Source organism: Rhynchophorus ferrugineus, unplaced genomic scaffold, assembly GCF_030347505.1.
Source record: "Rhynchophorus ferrugineus isolate W39M unplaced genomic scaffold, kcgeb_rfMv2 rfM1, whole genome shotgun sequence".
NCBI lineage: Eukaryota > Metazoa > Arthropoda > Insecta > Coleoptera > Curculionidae > Rhynchophorus > Rhynchophorus ferrugineus.
The window spans coordinates 26,157,113-26,177,576 of record NW_027472580.1 but is presented as its reverse complement, the minus strand read 5'-3'; the positions used below and the strand labels follow the sequence as shown (position 1 = coordinate 26,177,576).

The window sequence follows — 20,464 nt, the reverse complement described above, 5'->3', positions numbered from 1 at the left end:
CAAATTAAGGGAGAAAAGTAGAACTTCCATCAAATGCTATTTACTCGGTACAAGTTCGGATATTTTCAACACATTGAAATGACACGTACGGGAAAGTGAATCCTATCAGTGAGACTTCAACATAAAATTGGTTACAAATGTACCCAATGCGATTTAATACACAGTAGCACCATTTATTGTAAATGCTTTAAAATTAATTTATAAGCTTGATATTTAAAACGACTTTACTGATATATGTTATTTTCCTGCAATTATATTCATGTCAAAGATCTGTCATTAATTGCAATTGATTTTAAACTTATCTCATTCACATTAGCTTAACGTTGTCAGAGATATACCCGAAATGTAAAGAAAAACTGTAGTTAGTTCATTCCATAATTTTAAGTTTAATACCATTTTCAAACACTGTATTTTCTTCTTTTTAGAGTAAACGACAGAATAATATCAGTTAATGGAATTTCTCTACAAAACGTTGATTATGCCACTGCTGTTCAAGTACTGCGCGATAGTGGAGATACCGTCCTACTGGTCATCAAACGACGCACCCTCCAACACTCCCACGCCCACAGTGCCTCCTATAGCGGCCCACCGCCATTAGCAGCTCTAGGGGTTGCCGCCCCAGCACCTACCAAAGTCACCTTAACTAAGAACTCTAAAAAAGAAGACTTTGGCATCGTCCTAGGTTGCAAACTTTTTATCAAAGAAATCTCCTCTAAAGCGAGAGACCAATTAATCAATTCAAATCAATCGTTGGAGGTGGGAAGCTTTATCACCAAAATTAACAATACGAATTGCAACGACATGATGTCACTGAAGGAAGCCAAGAAAATTATGGATGGATGTAAAGACAAGTTGCATATAACTGTTGCGCGAGATTTCGTAGGCCTTTCTACGATATCTCATCAAACTCAAAGTTCAATAAGTACCACCGGAGCTGTAAATAATTTTTATAAAGGTAAAAACGCTACTTTTGGTGTGTAGCAAACGAGTGTGAGTGAGCTTTGTTTTCTAGGAGATGATTTCTTAACGTCATCCAATCAAAGTTATTCTAACCAAAATCTCTATGTCCAACCTCCAACGCGGAATACTAATCTAAACCAGAATGGATCTTTTGATGAGAAAGCTGATCCTATATCAGGTAAGTAATCATATCATCCCATCGCTTGTGTGGTGTTAATCATGGTTTTAAGTGAGCGGACCAAACTCTTTGGACGAGAAATCAAACTTAGCACCGCGAGGTAGGTCACGGGGTCCACTTTCCGAAGCCAATTTAAACCAATTAGATAATAGAAATAGTTTGAGCGGATACGGAAGATCGAAAAGTGGGCGCGATGAGCCACCAAGACCTCCACCACCTCGAGCAGAAGGTAAAAGATTTTATTTTGAATTTTTTTATGGTATAAAAAGCACATCTTACCTAATACATAATTTTAAAAGATTAGAAAGTTATGAAGAGGATTATTGATGCCAATATTACTCCAACCAACCGCGATTATATCCAATTTACACCTCTCTAGATTCCTCCTTTTATAATCAATTAATATGTTACTACTTAAATTTGAAAAAGCAATACCTATTTCTTCTTAAAAATCCTAGTGTCGAGACCACAGTCACTTCTCATAGACTGCATAGTGAAAAATACATATTCATACACAATAGTGCATAACTATATGAATACAACAAAAACGTATCTGTTTATGTTTAACTAACGTCTAAATTACGAATTTATCTAATAAGAAAAATACAAAAGTAACAAAGTGCAAATATAACAATTTTTATTTTCAGATTATTATAGTTCCAGAACTCAAATTTATGAAGATGATCCAATAGTACAAAAAAACAGACAACCCATGTAAGTATATTCGCCTTAATAAAGACTTTAATAAAATATTTCTTAATATTCCAGTCCAGACGCAAGGTTCATCACATTCCACAAAGAAGGCTCTGTAGGGATCAGACTAACCGGTGGCAATTTTGCTGGTATCTTTGTAACAGCTGTCCAACCTGGAAGTCCAGCATCATTGCAAGGACTACAACCTGGAGATAAAATTTTAAAGGTATTAAATGTTAATAAATCACTACAAAAAGCGACAAGAATTTTTTTCAATCAATGACTATTAAATATAAATATAATCAGTTAAGCTATTTAAACATGGGTAGTTTTATCTTATTTTCTAAATATAATTATTATAATATGATGAATACTCAGTTCATTACTAATTCTGAATGCTTATAAAATATTATTAACAAATCTTAAACATCTTTTAGGTAAATGACATGGATATGTCTGGGGTCACAAGAGAAGAAGCAGTACTGTTTCTATTAAGTCTTCAAGATAGAATTGAATTAATAGTCCAATTTTGTAAAGAAGAATATGACAGTATAGTTGGTTAGTTAATAACTATTTTTTAATATTTATCAACAATATTTTAATTCAAATATATTTACAGCATCCCAAAAAGGAGACAGTTTTTATATCAAAACTCACTTTCACTATGAAAATCCAGTTAAAGGGGAGATGTCCTTCCGTTCCGGTGACATATTCCATGTTATAGATACGCTCTATAATGGCGTCGTGGGCTGCTGGCAAGTTTTCCGTATAGGTAATTTCAAATTCCATAAAATTACTGTGAAATAAAGACTGATTTCTGAAGTTATGTGATATTTATTTTAAGGGCGTAATAATCAAGAAGTACAAAAAGGTATAATTCCAAATAAATCCAGGGCTGAGGAACTTGCCACGGCACAATTCAATGCCACTAAAAAAGAAATGTCAGCCAATGAATCCAGAGGTAGTTTCTTCAAAAGACGACGGAGTTCGAATCGAAGGTCAAAGAGGTAAATCTAATTATGGATACTTGATCAATATTATTATTAATAATTTAACATTTCAGTTTGGGTAAAGAACACTGGGATGATATACTCTTTTCTGATACAATTTCGAAATTCCCTGCATATGAAAGAGTGCTCTTAAAACATCCGGGTTTTACTAGACCAGTAATTCTCTTCGGACCCATAGCCGATATTGCCCGAGAAAAATTGCTAAAAGACTTTCCAGATAAATTTATATCTCCACGTGAGTCTCACAAGATAAAGAAATTCATAATATTCACGAGCATTTTTACAGAACTGGATTCGTCACCTGAGGAAGCTAAATCCCAAAAGTCGTCAAATATCATTCGACTTTCAGCTATTCGAGATGTAATTTCAACAGGAAAGCATGCTCTTTTAGATATCACACCAAACGCGGTCGAGCGTTTAAACTATGCTCAAATGTATCCAATTGTGGTGTTCTTCAAGGCGGAAACAAAAATGGTTATCAAGCAGTTAAGACAGGGTTTACCCAAGTAAATATAAACATTGTATTAATTATAAGTTCTTAGTAACTGGAAAATATTAATAAACATTTTGGTATCGCATGCACATTTATCTCTTATTAATTCTTATGGTGAAATTGACATTGACCATTTGTATTTTGTTAGAACTGCGCACAAAAGCTCGAAAAAGCTGTTAGAACAGTGTCAAAAGTTGGACAAGGTCTGGAATCACATATTTAATTCTACGGTAAATTTAACTGACAACAGCGACACCTGGTATCGGAAGGTACGTGAAATCATCGACAAGCAACAAGGTGGTGCCCTCTGGATGTCGGAGAGTAAGGTATTCAAATGTTTCACTACATTTTAAAAAGTTTTATAGTCGGTTATAGTTTAATTTAGAAGTAGAAAGACATTTTGGGGCTATTGTTACTTATAACATATGATAATGAGATACTGAAAAAAATGATAATGTATTGAAACTAATGCGATAGTAATTATTCACAAAAAATAGGCATGGAGCCTTTTGAAATTGTAGTAAAATTCATAGCAAAAGTAATATATGTATATATATATATATATATATATATATATATATATATATATATATATATACTATACATTTATATATATATATATATTATATATATATAAATAATAATAAAGCCAAATTTATTTAAAAATTAATAACTAATTTAGACGTGGATCTAACTAGACATTTTTAAAACAGTAGTGACATTTTCTATAAATATGGTCATAATGTCATTAATAATTATATAGCTACGACAGACCAACAAAATTATATTAGTATTAGAGTTTAGTCTGACTCTTTAGAAAATTATTAAAAAATTCTGACAATTAATTTCACCACAATTACTTTCAATACAATATCATACATTAAATATCAAATGAATATACATTTGACTGTAATCGTTATTGCTATCATATAATGGAACGAGGAACATCAGATAACTAATTATGAAAATGATATACTAACTACATTGGTGACGGGTTCACGGACTTAACAAAATTCCCACCCATTTATTTCAGGGTTTCTCCTACCTCCCCAATTTCTATCAACATCCCTCAATTTACCACTCCCCGGCGCGTGCTGCCTCGTTGCCGGGCTTTGGACGTAGGTCTCGGTCCAGAACTCGTCGGACACCATTGTCCATGTATAGCGGCACCCTCTACGAGAACAACTACGACGACATCAACAACTACTACTCGTCGGCCAGATGTCGCGAGTGCGCTTCCATGTACACAGATCGGTCTTGTTCCTACGAACACAACAATAACTATGCAAGTAGCTGGTGTGGTGGGGGGTTGAGTGAGCAAGGGGGTTGCGCTGACGATGGTAATGCAATGGCTTGGGCTGGTAGTAGTAACGCTTTGGTCGGTTACAAGAGTGACGCAGGACGTAGATTCTCCCCTATTTGGGAAGAAGTTCTTGCCGAAATTTAAACGCTTAAATCCACTAACTCATAAGAATAATAATTACGTTGACACGAGTATATAGTTTATACAGGATATGCTGTATTATAACAATAGATAGTTATGTAATGACATGTATTTGTTATCTATTTACAATTAGTAATAATGTTGATTTTGTTAGAATATAATTTAAAATTGATCTAATAACTAATTATTAAATAAAAATTAGACTTTTATAAATTAATTGGCGTTATTTTATGAATTAATTCACTCAACATTTTTTAAGTAATGCTCTTCATTCAAGCCAGGATACAACATTGGAATCAATGGAATTAGATGTGTAAACTTAATCTTGTATAAACTATATGAGAACATCTCACCATTCACCTGCTGTGATATACTAATCAAGCTATAATAACAATCAACCTAATATCCTTTTATAGCGAACTATCCTGCATGCTTCTCATTGTATGTCTTCATTCGTCATGATTTCTTACAGCCTGAAGAATCACTTTCGGACGATTTCCTGTTCCCCATGTCATCGCTGCGTCTTTCATACGCCAGCTCTCCCGAGAGCGATTTGGAGCATAGTCCTGGACCACCTTCTTCGCCAGCATCTGGTTCTGGACCCGGACCGGCGCCAGGTCGTCTCACCAAGGCTAGTTCAGACCCCAGCGTCGTTATGCCCCCAGAAAGTGCAGCTAGCGATGCTCTACCACCATATCAGGTCGGTTTATTAGAAAATCACGTGACAGCTTTATTTTTGATACTAACTTCGAATATTTTTAGCCCACTTATGATACGAGATACGGATTCAGTGGTGGTAATCCAACCAACCATCAAGGATCATCGGAAAATAAGGATCCCACCTATGGAATGTCCGGTGGAGAAGCACCATTGGATTACGGAAAGAACGACATTTACTCTGCCAATATTTATCAAAAGGGGGATTATTCTGATCATAAACGGTACTTTTTGCAAATTATTCTAAAAAATTACATTTAATATATCGTCCTAATTTTTCAGCCAAAGCAGTAACCTTCATGGAGCTTATAATCATACCAAAGCCCTTGATCAATCAATTCCTAATTCGCCTTCCAAAGAAGGTATTTACGGCACAGCCCCTGATTTACCTCCACGTGTGGACCGTGCTGTAAAACCCATGGGAATCGTGACTACCCCTGGAAAAATTCCAAATGGACGAAGCGCACATGAAAGACTGTTTGGTACTAAGCCTGGTGCGAGTGATGCTGCCGAAAACGGAGGTTCTTTAGAAAGAGGACAAAATTCAAAATCAGTAAGTGTAGGTATACGAATATTAACTTAATAATGTTCAATTATCATTTTTTTTAGGATTCATTATCAAGTTATGATTCATATAATAAACAAAATCAAGGTACGTCGAGAATAGGTCCTAATCTTCATGACGACCTCAAGACGACTCTTTCTAAAATCGATCCAGGTCATCAGGGTAGTCCTTCTAGAGGAACATATCATCATAAGTATGTCATCAAATTTTTATAATTTTGTTAAATAAAAAATTTACACCAAAACTAATATTATTGTTATGATTTTATTTTTAGACTTGGTGGTTCAAAGATGGACTTAAAATATGGTCTGCCTCCTGGTGATCCGATTGAAGAAAGTCCTAGAAATTCGAGAGATGAAAATGGTGGAATGCTTTCCGATGGAGTTAGTCCTAGAGGATCTGTAGAAAGGGACATATATAGGTAAATAAAAATCTTCATGAAATATCTTAGATGTATTTTTTTTTTTCGATAGGTACTCTAGATCTCCCGCAAAACAAAATATTCCGTCCAAATCTCATATGGAAACCAAGACTGATTATGGAAAATATAGTCGTAATCAACCACCACCCGAATATTCTCGAGCCTCGACTCAAGATCTCCGAGAATCGCAGCTCAGCATCCATCAGCATTCCCCTCTTAGGAGTCCTCCCTTAAACCATAACGGTTATGATATGGGTTCTCCCAACATGAACGGTAACCAGTACAAGCCTATACCTCCACCCAAACCGAAGAATTACAAACCACCTCAAGCACAAGGTTACGGGATGTCGCAACCTCCACCGGTTTATCAACATGGTAAAAGCCATAGCAACCCGGTAGATCCCAGACTGAATCAAACTCCGCCCAATTACTATTATAATGCTCAAGCCGTGCCCCATCATGCCACGCCTTACTACCCACCCCCAATGGGCGGATCGTATGACATGGCTCCACCTTATCAACACGAATCACCAAGAAGACATCCTAGCATATCTTATGCCAGCCGTAGTGAAATTCAACCCATAGCTAGCCACGATTATCCGATGGACAACGGTGCAGGTGACCATAGACCACCCCCTGTAGTGGATCTACAAGGATCCAGGGAGCAGAGAGGATCAGCCTTTGAACTGTACCGAAAGCCAGTCGGTCATAACTTGAGGTAAGGGTCTAAACTATATGTGAATTTTTTTTGTATGTACACTTTTGGGTTTTGTGTATGATTACGATAGAGCTATAAAAATGGTCTTATTTGAAAACTGAGTGTTCATTATTTTAGAGACTATGTTAATTTATGGTTATGGTATTGTAGCTTTTTATTTTTATGTTTAGGGTAGTCTATCTCTTGGACTTCTAAATTTTTAGTTATGGTACGTGGAGTGTAGTATTTTATAGTTTGGCTTGTATTTGGTTTTTTATGTATTTGATTTTTTTACAAAAACACGTTTAGTTATATTCTAGTACATCTTTTTATTGCTATATTCTAACTATAATGATAGAATAATAGAATAATAACTATATAATAACTGAAAATTAATATGTTGATCGTTAAATTATTTAAATGGGATTTTGTCAAGATAAACTTAATATAAAAATAATTCTAGACGTGTTTTTATAAGGTGATTACTATTTTTTATATTTGAATTAATAACATTGTGTCTTATTAAATTTGATTGATTTAATTACTTACCTCTCCTATTTGCTGAGTTTTAATGAAGAAAGTCAGTTATGAAACAGGAATAATTAAATTATTATCACAATGCATTTCTGTCAATTATTATTTGCACGATATGATATAATTAAATGAAAATTAAAATTACAATAAAATGTAATTAATTTCTCGTGAATATTTTTTATTAGTAAACATATCTAAATAATAAAGGTGGTTAAATGCATGTGATAATATGATGGTGATAGGTATTGTTTTGAATTGGGGTGCGGAATAGCCTCCAGGAGATTCTTCCTCGCACGTCTATCGACTTATAGAACAAGTATAAGTTTTAAGTTATTCGTGATGGTGGTTCAAGTTCGCTTCGCGGCAAAAGACCATCCTGTACATAAAAAGAGATGCCCATATCTCCTGGCTGTGTCTTCCGCAGTCCCACCTTCTAACCTCACCCTTGTGTGTGTATTTTGATGACATCATTCACTCCCATCCATCTAACACTCGCCCATCTCTTTTTATCGTTCAGGAGCGCGTGGGGGCAACGAGAAAACGCTTCTTTATACGGGTCACAGCCTAATCTCGCTCAAAAACTAAACACATCATCGACCACTAACTCGCCAACCACTAAGCCGAAACTAACCAAAGCCCAGTCGTTCAAGTTGGGAGGCAGCAGCGGCACTCCCCGCCTATTTAGGAAGTGGTCCTTCGGGAGGAAGAAGAAGACAACGGGTACACCAATCAATGATAATCAGGTAAAAACGAGGAGGATCGATTGCAATGTCGCTAACATTTCGGAAATTGGGAAAATCATTATTTCTCACCATGTAATCATTTAAATTGTTTTAATACACTAAAATATGTATTATATTTAAGGGAAGTTATTAAATATGAAATTTCAAATTATGAAAAGGAAACTGACCTAAAATAAATTTTAACGTAAATACATTTACGTTAATTTATAACATAGTTGGAATTCAAAAAACAACCAGTAATAATTTATGTTCAGAAAAATTAGTATAGAGCCTAGCTAGCAAAAAGCAGGTTTACTGAGCTGAGCATTTTCAGTTAATTCATGAATTTTCCTTTTAAATCATTCTCAAGCAATTTAAATGTGTTCCAACTTGTCATTCATCAACTTTTCAGATGTGTCCAATTTATGGTACTTTTTTGGCCCTTTTTTGTATTCGGTGCATTCTTTATAATTGCGATCGCCTTTTTTTTAATTGCTCATATGTGTATAAACTATAAATAAAATAGTAGTAATATCCAGTAAAATATTAGGTAAATGTTACAGTACAGTCAGGAAATAGCACTGATAACAATTAATTCCTGATCCTAAAAAAATAATTTGTATTATATTCTTTTTACTATATATAAAATGTCCCTTTAATAATTTTTTATCATTTACTTTTCAATTCCATGAATTTTAATTGCATTCATATGATATCAACAAAATCGACGTATATTTAACAAAATAAAATGATTATGAAAACATCTGCAATATGTTGTAAGTATTAAAATTACTATTAACATAAATTATTAGGCACCATAGTGAAAAAAAGCACACTAAAGAGAATAAACTGTATAAATTTCATTGTCAGAATAAATTTTTGTATTTTTCAACTAAATGATATTAACAAGTGCTTTAAACATCTGCTTCGCTCAAGCTATGATTCTCCCCTTATTTTCTTCATTCGTAATTTCAAAACGACATTCATTGATCATCCTCAAAAACTGACCGAGAAAACACACAGGTGACCAGTGATGCGAATCGAAACCTTCCACCCGGACAGGACTACAGCAGGGCCAGCCGTAGGGATGTCACATCTGCCTTTGTGGATTTCAGAGGGGCTACCTTAGTCAACGAGTATTGGGGAGTGTCTTTGGAGGTACCAGAGGGCGCTATAGCGCCCGGTGATCGGAAGGAGATATATTTCGTCATATCAGACCCGCGCCTGTGCGACAACGCACCTCCCTTGGATCTGGATAATGGTAACGTTTTTGGGGAAATCAATTGGTGACGGGAGGTGTGGGAATTAGTTGTTGTTTAGTGTACATACAAAAATATTTTCACTTATTTGGGGTGGGGTTACTTCACTGGTAATATAGGTATCTTATCTTTATATTTCTTTTAGGTGAGACCATGTTATCGCCTTTAGTTATGTGTGGACCTCAAGGTAAGCACTTTTTAATATAAAATTGCGTAAATTTTATCAACAGTTTTCTGTAAATTAATTTAAGGATTATCAAGCCAAATTTAATATCCTTGGTATCTTAATATATATTCTAAGAATCACAAACTGGCTTTCAAAGCAATTTATGTTACTTTTATTCATATACATTTAGTGATTGCAGTTCGTTTATATAGATATTATTTTTATAAATTAATTTTTGTTAGTTTAATATCACCATTAATTTTAACAACATTGTTACTTAGTAATAATAAAGTATCAGTTTAAATATATAGGTTCTCCCTTTAGATGGTAGCTTTTTATGTATATTTTTTAACAGGTACAGAATTTCTTAAGCCTGTGATTCTTAACATCCCCCATTATGCCAACACACTCCCAAGTTTGGGTATCAGCCTCAAGGCCACCGACTCTGAACAAGACATACACACAGATTGGGACAACATACTGTTACCTAGCAACCATGCTGCCAACAGCGTTGCAGTTAAAGTAGATCATTTTTAAGCGTTTAAGTATGCTAAATCATTTTCTCATTATATAAATTACCGTAGACGATATAATTAATTCTATGAACTTAATATTATTTAATTAATTTTACTTAATATATGTAATATAGCAAAATCAGAATATTCTATTTTAAGAACTATTAATATTATTAAATGGTGTGTCTACATGGCTTATGGCAAAGTTTAAAACCTGTTCTAGTTTTTTGGTATCTAATAAACTAGTTATGTTATTATATATCTTCGTCTATATTAATTTATATTATGACTATAACTTTTTATTTTGGTGCTATATGTAAAGTTGTGGCAATTTCTTATTTCATTTTGTAATTCTTACAAGTTTGTAGATGTTTTGGTGCTAATAAGGTAACAGTATAATAATTAAGATATTGAGTAAATTAATACAGATGTTAAGTTTGTAATAAGTTGACTTATTTTCATTATATGTATCTGATAACGATTTTAATTAGACATATGAAAAAGACCTACACTGTTAATAATGTTCATTCACTTATATTTAGTAGAATGCTAAGTGGCAACATATTTAATAAAACACGCTGAATCTTAAAAATATTTATTTCGCGTTAATTTACGTGTTTGTTGTATATGTTCGACCATGACTGTTGCGGTTTTATTTTTAATTTTAACAATATAATTAATGAAAATGCCAATGTTCTTGACATCGTGCATTCCATTCTCAAGAAAAAACTTAAAAGCCTTCGTATATTGATTTTATAGGTTTATCATAAAACATTATATTTTATGTACATATTTCTTTATTTACTTGTTAGTCATTTAATGTGATTTAAGAAAATCAATATAATAAGGAAAGCTAATTTTTATATTTACATATTATATTTAATATGTCATTAATGATTCATATATGTATCGAAATTATTTTAAGATTTAAATTTTGTTTTTAATAAAAAGAATAAACTGTTTTAGTATTTAAAAAAGTATGCTCATTTTTATAGTAATAAATAGTATTTTTAATCAGATAGATGCTTACAGTTCATTTACCTTCCCTCATAGAAGCATCCTAAAACCGACGCTTCTATATTTTACTGACACTGACTGACTGCAGTAACATAAACAATTAATAACTTGCGTCTCTATATGTAATTTTAATAAATACAATGAAACTATTATACCATAGCAGTAGATGTTGAAAACGATTATATAATTGCATCTTTCACAGATTACAAACTATTTGAATTATGTGGAATTACTACTGCAGCAAAAATTAACACAGCTTTTTATAAGAAATTAGAAGAGACATTAAGTACACGTAAAGGACCTTTTTGCATGAATCTATGTCTACAGCTGGAGTCAGTCACGAAGAAATAGAGGAGATCTTGATGAGTGTGGAGAAACTAAATACAAAATCACTAAGTACTAGATTTCTAAAAGGGTAATTTCTATAATAGCATTTAGACATTTTATTTTTGATAACTTTTAAAAAAATCTGGTATTCTTTTCAGTAATAATAATATGTAACAGTATATTTTTTAAAATTAGATATGTCGTACTTAATAACGTAACAAGTCAAGTAATTTTAATTGCATTTTCGCAAAAAGTATCCGAAATCTCGGAAATTATGCCATACTCTAATGATATCTTTATTAACTGATTTATTTCAAGAGTTTTCCCTTTAAGTCAGTACTTAAATTAGAGCAAGAACGTAAAACAAGTCTAAATTGTAAATTACTCTGTCCCCTAGGTATTTTAAAATATCACATATAGGCAGCCCTATTAACACAAATTTAAAAATGTTAAATAAATATTGAAAGTTGATGATTATGAGTTTATATTGAAGGAAACTTACCGTTCGAATAAATTAGGCAAGTTGGCGTATGTCAGAGATCCGAACAATTTAAAAGTAGAGACCAAAAATAACGTTGTTAACAAATGTCTTATTTACTTCTAAAAATAATTTTTGTTTTAATTTACCCCATGAGAGAATTAAACAAAATTCCACGTTTGGAATAAATTTTTTATATTAAGAGAGTCCTAAGCATGTTTGTGTAAGATGTAAATAAAAAATAGCTTCACAACGAAGACTAGTTTTTGTTAATTTGTACACTGGTTGAGTCTCTGGATTTTAATCTTAGCCGAAGATTTTAATTCTGCTGGAGAATGGATATTAGTTTACAGAAAAGAATGTAAAATGTGATAAGATAGGTAATAATCTACATCGAAGAGTGAATGGCTGCTTAGACTGAAATATTCAGAATTATTGAGTCACATATTTAATGCAGTAAATAGATAACACTTCAAATTTTATAAACTAAACAAATAGTAATTGAGAAGAGAAATGTTTGTTTTAATATCAGGTGTCGGAAAAAGCGGACATTTAAAAATAGACGTGATCTTGTTTTAATGAATGCAAAATAGTAATAAAAAAAGGACAAACGAAAACATAAATTATTACCATCATTGTTTCTTTCTTATTTATCACAGTCATTGTTAGTCTCATATGATATAAACATTTATAAAACAATATATATAACGTTTTATAAATAGGCAAAATTTTTATACTAAAATGTCTTTCAGCCGGTTTGGTAGCGCAGTGGTAAAGGCGATAGGACGGCCCTCCTACTGTTGCGATAGCCGCGGGTTCGAATCCTGCTGGGGCATGGTCGTAAATTTATGTTTGTGATTATCCTAGACAGGAGTGTAAATCTGACAAGGAAAATGGTCCCAGTTACGCCAGTAAGCAGGCTAGGTAAGACCGGATGTCTTCTGGGATGATTTCTAATTTCTAAAGTTGGTTACCTACCCAGTCGGTAGGCTTAATGCTGAAGACCGTGCTTCGGAGCCCACTGTAGGTCCAGTCCAGATAAACCCCTAGTTGGTAAAAGGAAACTTTAAAATAAAAAAAAATCTTTCAATGTTGCCCAAATATTTACCTTAATTTTTCTCTTAATAATAAAAAAAAACACTAATTTTATTTCTTACAAATTAATCCTTCTTTATTTGACACATAAATTTAAGAAATATATATATTTATAATTAATAATTTTGTGTATATTATTTATAATATATTAATATATTTATAACACACACAAAGGTATTTTTAATGTATTTATCCTATCAGCATTCTTACATGTTCTGAGATCAAATATAATTTAATTAACAATAACATTTTCCACCTCTCTCGAAATAAATTTTACAATTTTAAGAGGAGCTGGGATCGGGACATGTGTGTTTTGTCAAGGAAAATGGGCATAATATATCTAATATTGCTACAAACGTTCAAAAATGTGGCAGTCAAAAATATTTCAGTTTTTTTTATAATTAGGAACAATTTTGAAGTTATTTCTTTGTTATATATGCCCATCTCCTTTTCAAAGCGCCATATCCTGTTTTGTGATCTTTACAATGATTGAATTAAGCTGCCAAAAGAAAGACGAAATAAAAACCTTAAAATACTGAAAAAAACCACAAAATAAAACTCGAAAGCTATCGTATCACAAAAATTTTAACAAAATAATATATAAAAATATGTTTTTATACAATAATTAATTTTAACTGGGTTAAAAAATATCTTGAAATTGATTCGAGTCAAGAGAACAAGATAATTCTAGTAATTTATCACAAAATTCCGAATTATAAACTTTATAATTAACTCTATTTTACAACTGAATTATTTTAAAATATTCTCCTACCTAAATAAAACATAGAAATATCGCTCCACTTGGCTCAAAATCTTTAAACAAAACCAGAAAATCTTCAAGCTCTAAAATGTAATTAAAAATATTTTTAAATAACATTCATTCTAAAGGGCGATTAAAAATATGACACCTCTGGGTAATGAGTATTAAATTAACAATGAAAAAAGAGAAATTAGTCCAGGATTAATTTTGATAGATAACAACTAGTGGGAAGCAAAATAAGTCAACCATCAAATCAATTTATTGTCGCCCTATACAATTTGTTCATACAATGTTACATCTTCTATACTCAGTCGCTCAAAGGGTAAAAATCATATACGGTAAAATTATATTATATTATATAAAATTTATATACTGGGGATGCTATGCACCTCATTTTGTACTATAAATCCATTAATTGAAAAACCTTAAAGAAAAGAAAAAAAGTTCTGGCCTTTATCAATCAAATTCCATTTTGACAATGATATTGTCAACATCAATCCAACAGAATCAACATCCAAACCATACACAGTATCAATTTTAAAAAGTGAGCATGTTATAACAATCTATTCATCATGATAATAAACCATATCCATTGGCCTTTTCCAGCACTTCGTTGTTGACTGTTTTCAAGATTTATTTCAGCTTTATAAAATCAAGAGTGTGCTTATCAGACATTTCAGACGGGCTATCCTCAGTATTAGCGGAGAGTTCTATATCAGGGTTCGCTGTTTATACATCGGATGGTGATTTTTCAGTTATGAAGTCTAGGCTAATTCCAAATTATCTTGAAACAACTCATTCACACTTTTGGGATGTCTCACGTTGCAAATATTAAACTCGCAAAATGTTACATCTACAAAGATACAATCGCTCAAGGGTAAAAATTTATAATTTATATACTGGGGATGCTATGCACCTCATTTTGTACTATAGATCCATTAATAGAAGAATCATTAAAAGAAAAGAAAAAAGTTCTGGCCTTCAATCAGATTCTGCTTTGACTATGTTATCAAAATACAGCATCAGTTAAAAAATTGAATATGTTATAACAATTTACCCATCATGATAATAAACTACATCAGTATATGAATATTAAAAAAAAGAAAACAGGTCCTAAAGCATTTTGTACAAAAAGCAAATAATTAAAATGTTATCAAAGCAACTGTTGTCTCAAATGGCTAGTCCAAATCACAAATTGTTATTACCTTTGAGACGATATTACCATAGTAATTATACAGTGATTTTTCTAAAGAATATGTACAATGTTATTTTTAAAACAGACGACATATTGTCCTCTTCTCTGTTACTATTATTTTGTACAACGTATCTATACTATACAGTAATGTCTTTTATTCAAATTGACTTGTATGTGGTCTATTTCGAAACCTTGAAGTCTATCTTGATTTGTAACTAGTTCAATTTCAATTACTTATATCAGTTACTTATATTTCTGACAATGCAAAATTAATGGTTTGGTAATTATGGTGTAATAAATATTAAAGCTTTAGAAGAAACTTTATTGTAATTATTTAAAAAAAATAAAGTTTAATGATGAATATTTAGAAATTATGACAAATATTCGTCACTGATATAAATAAAGGCAATACCACTATTTCCAATAATTGATACAAACAGTATTAAATACCTGTACCATCTCTTCACAGAGCCTGCAATTTTGAAAACCTATATTGGTACCTTATTTAAAATGTGCAAAATTAAACAATTTTTAGCCTTTATCATTTGTGTTAATATCTATATCATTTACATTATAGGTATATAAAACTGTTTTTAAAATACATTTTAGAATACAACTATTGCACTAAAAGTTTTTCCAGAAACATAAATGGAAGATTTAACAAGACATGTATTTTACTGGTTGTCTATATAGTTGTCGAATTGTTTTACCGGCTGAAAACAAAAAATAATAATGTATTAGCTTGTGTCCAATTCTAGTTTGGAAATAGCAATATATTTAAACCAAGTCAGATTTATATTTAAGGTTTGGTTTGGCAACTATCCAGACATTGAGACCACAAAATACACTCACATAAAACTCTAACCAAATAGCACCATTTTCAGGTATACTGAAATTGTTTCTTAGTAACCCAAAACAATACTGCTGCCACCATTAGCTAGCAGCAAAAACATTAAAACTTTCGCAAAGTATCACGCATCACAATGACCGATCATTCTGGTGCAGTATTCTTTATCATTTCCCCAGATTCAACACCATTTTGGACGCTAGCCACGCTTGCAATAACGCTCTGCGGTACTGGTACAGGGGTAGCGGGTCGCTCTTCCAGGGATGTCGATGCTGGAGGCTGAATAATTATAGTTGAGCTGGATACAGCATCATTCTTGACCTCAAGGTTCGTCTGACGACGAAGTTCATCCAATTCCTGACGAAGATCTGCGTTTTCCCTTTCTAGATCACTGATTCTCTCCTGGTCTTTGGAACGGGACTCTAAAATGGCTCGTTCCCGTTCTTTCGACACATTTCGGAATAGTTCCATTACTTTCTCCCGCACTTCTTCGTCGTTGACCGTTTTTAAGGCTTCTTCGAGCTTAATAAAATCTGGAGTATGCTTATCTGACGTTTCAGATGCGCTATCCTCTGTATCAGTGGAGAGTTCTATTTCAGGGTTGCCAGACTGTACAACAGATGGTACTTTTTCCAGTGGTGGAGTCTTAGCCAATTCCAAATCATCCTGAAAATATGAAAAGAAAATTGGTTTATTAATTTTTAATTTTTTTATTAAGCAGTTTGTGTAACACTGTCTGAGAGTCATGTGATAAGAATCATAATTTGAAGAATACTATGCATTATATTTTATAATTTAAGATATCTTCCGTGATGAAAGCAGGCATCAAGTTACAATTAATGATGTATATTTTCAGTTCTGATTTTAAATGCATTTAGGTAATTGTAATATTAAACTTTTACTAGTACTTTAACATGTATAAATCATAGCTAATGATCCTGCCATCTTGAGACTCGACATATTCATACATTCTGATGCCTTTTTGTAATCATAGCAAAGGATTATCAGTAAATATTCTCATAAGATCTTTTTTTTTAATAATAGACGCTTACTCTATAAATTGTTATACAATATTATACACTATTCACCCGATTTTCACAAATTAAATTGACAGACTGCTAGTTAATAAACAATCTTTTATTTTGTATGCCTAATTAGATTTTTCTATTTTAAATAATTTCAGTTGAGCATTGTAATGGTGATTTAATAATTACTACTTTTTATATATATTTTTTGTTATATAATTTTTGTATATAACTAAGAGAAACAATTGTGTTACAAATTTAACCAACATTGTATTATATAATTTTAAGGCTGAACAATTTATATAATCAAAACATGATAAATTAATAATTTAATAAATATATTGTCACATAATCTAAATCTTACAATTCATTTTACTTCTAATATTCTACAGCAAAAAAATAGAAATGGAAATGTTAAAATTGAGATTTATTAAAAACAGATGACTTGATTGAATAACAATGTAATGCACTCTTAATGTATCCAACTTTTGTTAAACACAGTAAATATGTTTACATTAGAAACTTGTTATGATTGGTTCTCAAAATGTATTTTATTCAAGTTTTAAGCATGTTCAGTATGCAGTGTATGCAAATATACTAAGTGCATGTTCATTTTAAATAGTTACCTTATGGTGATGTCCGTTTGTTAATGGTGATTTAGTTGTTGATTCTGGCACCTGCGTCTCTAGTTTTTCTGCTGTGGGACTAACGCTACAAGCCTGGATCTCGAGTGCCCTTTTGACGAGATGTTTCTTAGGTGTGGGCGGCGCCAGGGCTACGTTTGGCTGATAACTCCTTTCGAACCTGAAAATTCGTAAATTACTCTTAACAAATCAAGAAAAAGGCACATAAACTATCTTGAATCACATGATTATTGAAAGTCAAAGATTTTTAGCTTATCCATCACTAGCCAATACTTTTTTCCACCATTTTAAAGATCTTTTCGTAAGGCAGAAACGCCATGAACATTATTTAAAATTGGACAAATTAGTATCACATTAATTAAATGAAGAAAATTAAAATAATTGATTTTAGAATTATGAACCTAATAACACATAGTGTATGATTAATAACATAAATTACTTGTTCACAGTTGAACTTATTGTCATTCAGATTATTTTATATTTCATATTATTTTCAAAAATTTTATATCAACTCATTATACATTTATTCTACTAGTACATTGGTGCATTTTTTCAACAGGAATTAGTGGATTAAGGACTATTTTTTGGGAGAGGAAGAATATAAGAACAATATAAACTGTATATTATTGGCCTCTCTGAATAATTCCTGACAGATATCTTGCGAAAAAGAACAGAAATAATTTGTACTCTCAAGAGCTGAAAACAGAAATCATGAAAAACATTAAATCTTACCCGTATAAGTTACTGATATTATATCATAATTTAAATTTAAAAGTTTATTCAATAATAAACATTTATTTTAATATTGAAACACTCAACTTTTTCCAATGTGAGTATATTAATTACGCCATCATAGATAATGGACTATTCTGATAAAATTTTATTATTTTTATATTCATATGAAATAGTAGAACTTGTGGACACATTTACCTTTCTGATTCTGACATCATAACCACTCGGTCGGGATTCTGCAGCAGAGGAGGATCGGATGCACATCGTGCTCCCAAACTTAAAGCGTTCGCGCTACGAAGTTTCTGTTCCCTTATGCTTTGAACGACAGGTTTGAATGCGCTCAGATGACCTCTAACATTGTTAAATTCGTGCTAGAAAAAAATGTCAACACATAAGTTTAGTATAAATGATATTCATGCGTCGTTATAAACGTAAGAGAAATAATTTATAAAACTATTGCCAGTAACAGATACTTTGAGTATGTTCAAATTCAAAATATACTTTCCCATAGCATAAATAAAATATACTATCCAGTAATAAAAACTATCTCTTTTTAATATTTTTCATTTTGAATTTATACAATTTTAATTGTTAATAATAATAATGTTTTATTTTATATTCAGATAATAAAACAGTTAACATATTATATGAATTATTGTAATATTCCGTATACACATTCACAGCTGATTAGTTGACAGCTGACAGCTGTTAAATATATTTTTTTACTATCATTATGTAAAATCCATTCTTAGCTGTTTTTTAGAGTTTACTTTTTCATAGAATGTAGTGATCAAAAAAGAGCAAGACATTTAAAATAAAACACAAAAGATTTATTTATTATTCTATATTTGTTTTGTTCCCCTTCATTCGAAGACTTCTACAATTAAGTTTGAGGCTGTAATTTTATTACGTAAGACGATTTTGGCAGTAGGAGGTTTAAACATGTTTTATTTTTTCAATCAAGGGGGCGGAGAGTGTCTTCCAAGATCTTAGTGGAATAATTTTTGTCAAAACATTAAAAATCGGTAGAAAATTTATCTTACGTAATATTAAATGGAGACAGTAAATTAACTCTTAGATTTTCTTATATAACTGTCATATATAATAAATGCAATCGCCTCGACTGACTCAAAAGGGTGTCCTAGAGGCGATTTTTTCATCTTAGGGAATAGCTAAATATCTGGTAATAAATGGTATGGTAATGTAATTATATAACGAATAAAAGTCCGATTTTTATATCTTAGTATTTCTTGATCGCAGTATTTCTTTATGTGTGTGTATGTGTGTATTTCTGTACTATTAAATAAGTAGTAAAGGGTAAGTACTATTAAATTTTTATTATACCTATTAGTTAGGGTAAAATGAAAAAGAAAAACCATACCTGTAGATATCGTGTAATATAAGCGGGCTCCAACGAGTAAATTTGAAATGGAATGGATGGCACTCGACCTAAACTGCCCATATACTGCTCCAGTTTTTGTTTCTTTAATGGCAAGTCGGATACGTTTGCTTGGTGATCCTTCACCACATCTGAGGCTGGTATCTGTAAAAAATAAAGATCTTAAATAATTGTTTGAAGGAATTTTTTTAAAGAAAATATTATGTTAATTAAGTAGTTAGCCTTTATATCAATTTCTGAATATTCTCAATAAATATTAGGTGTATATTTATGATCCCGTCATTTTTTGACGTAAAAAAGGCTTTTGTCTCTTGTTCAAAGTCTGTTCTATCTTCTAAAACACTTCTTAATATCAACATGTAATTATTTTAGAAAAGAGATTTGCTTCTTTGGAAAATATTCTATTATTTACGCAAATTTAAAGTACAAAAATTACATCTATCTTTATTTTTCTTTAAATGTTAATCAGAAAGTGTAATGTTTGTTATATAAGACGGGTACTACTTCCCACTTCATCCCATGTAATTGTTTTTAAACAAGTTAAGATATAATAGCTCTAACATATTGTTGG

At 31.7% G+C, this 20,464-nt stretch overlaps 2 protein-coding genes across 7 annotated transcripts in view; one reads left to right on the top strand and one right to left on the bottom strand.

Moving 5' to 3' along the window:
• Nucleotides 1–11,393, top strand: part of pyd (zonula occludens-like protein polychaetoid) — a 118,347-nt gene extending 106,954 nt beyond the window's left edge. For 2 of the 5 annotated variants that reach the window (XM_076419148.1, XM_076419149.1), the window contains exons 3-23: nucleotides 426–955; nucleotides 1,013–1,138; nucleotides 1,191–1,367; nucleotides 1,786–1,852; nucleotides 1,907–2,057; nucleotides 2,269–2,389; nucleotides 2,451–2,603; nucleotides 2,676–2,838; nucleotides 2,895–3,076; nucleotides 3,128–3,347; nucleotides 3,483–3,660; nucleotides 5,251–5,478; nucleotides 5,541–5,719; nucleotides 5,778–6,048; nucleotides 6,105–6,253; nucleotides 6,335–6,481; nucleotides 6,534–7,199; nucleotides 8,230–8,455; nucleotides 9,458–9,695; nucleotides 9,839–9,880; nucleotides 10,215–11,393. In XM_076419148.1, the coding sequence (XP_076275263.1) occupies nucleotides 426–955; nucleotides 1,013–1,138; nucleotides 1,191–1,367; nucleotides 1,786–1,852; nucleotides 1,907–2,057; nucleotides 2,269–2,389; nucleotides 2,451–2,603; nucleotides 2,676–2,838; nucleotides 2,895–3,076; nucleotides 3,128–3,347; nucleotides 3,483–3,660; nucleotides 5,251–5,478; nucleotides 5,541–5,719; nucleotides 5,778–6,048; nucleotides 6,105–6,253; nucleotides 6,335–6,481; nucleotides 6,534–7,199; nucleotides 8,230–8,455; nucleotides 9,458–9,695; nucleotides 9,839–9,880; nucleotides 10,215–10,396 (4,396 nt within the window). In that variant the 3' untranslated portion in view covers nucleotides 10,397–11,393. Of the gene's footprint in view, nucleotides 1–425; nucleotides 956–1,012; nucleotides 1,139–1,190; nucleotides 1,368–1,785; nucleotides 1,853–1,906; nucleotides 2,058–2,268; nucleotides 2,390–2,450; nucleotides 2,604–2,675; nucleotides 2,839–2,894; nucleotides 3,077–3,127; nucleotides 3,348–3,482; nucleotides 3,661–4,367; nucleotides 4,620–5,250; nucleotides 5,479–5,540; nucleotides 5,720–5,777; nucleotides 6,049–6,104; nucleotides 6,254–6,334; nucleotides 6,482–6,533; nucleotides 7,200–8,229; nucleotides 8,456–9,457; nucleotides 9,696–9,838; nucleotides 9,881–10,214 lie in introns of all 5 variants that reach the window. The other 3 variants (XM_076419151.1, XM_076419152.1, XM_076419150.1) reach the window with 2 other exon arrangements.
• Nucleotides 11,394–13,340: 1,947 nt separating this feature from the next.
• Nucleotides 13,341–20,464, bottom strand: part of Snoo (Sno oncogene) — a 166,487-nt gene continuing 159,363 nt past the window's right edge. Inside the window, exons 5-8 of one of the 2 annotated variants that reach the window (XM_076419167.1) lie at nucleotides 19,876–20,037; nucleotides 18,693–18,865; nucleotides 17,745–17,922; nucleotides 13,341–16,759 (exon numbers count right to left, since the gene is read on the bottom strand). In XM_076419167.1, coding sequence (XP_076275282.1) covers nucleotides 16,238–16,759; nucleotides 17,745–17,922; nucleotides 18,693–18,865; nucleotides 19,876–20,037 — 1,035 coding nt within the window. In that variant the 3' untranslated portion in view covers nucleotides 13,341–16,237. The remainder of the gene's footprint in view (nucleotides 16,760–17,744; nucleotides 17,923–18,692; nucleotides 18,866–19,875; nucleotides 20,038–20,464) is intronic. The other variant, XM_076419168.1, reaches the window with a different exon arrangement.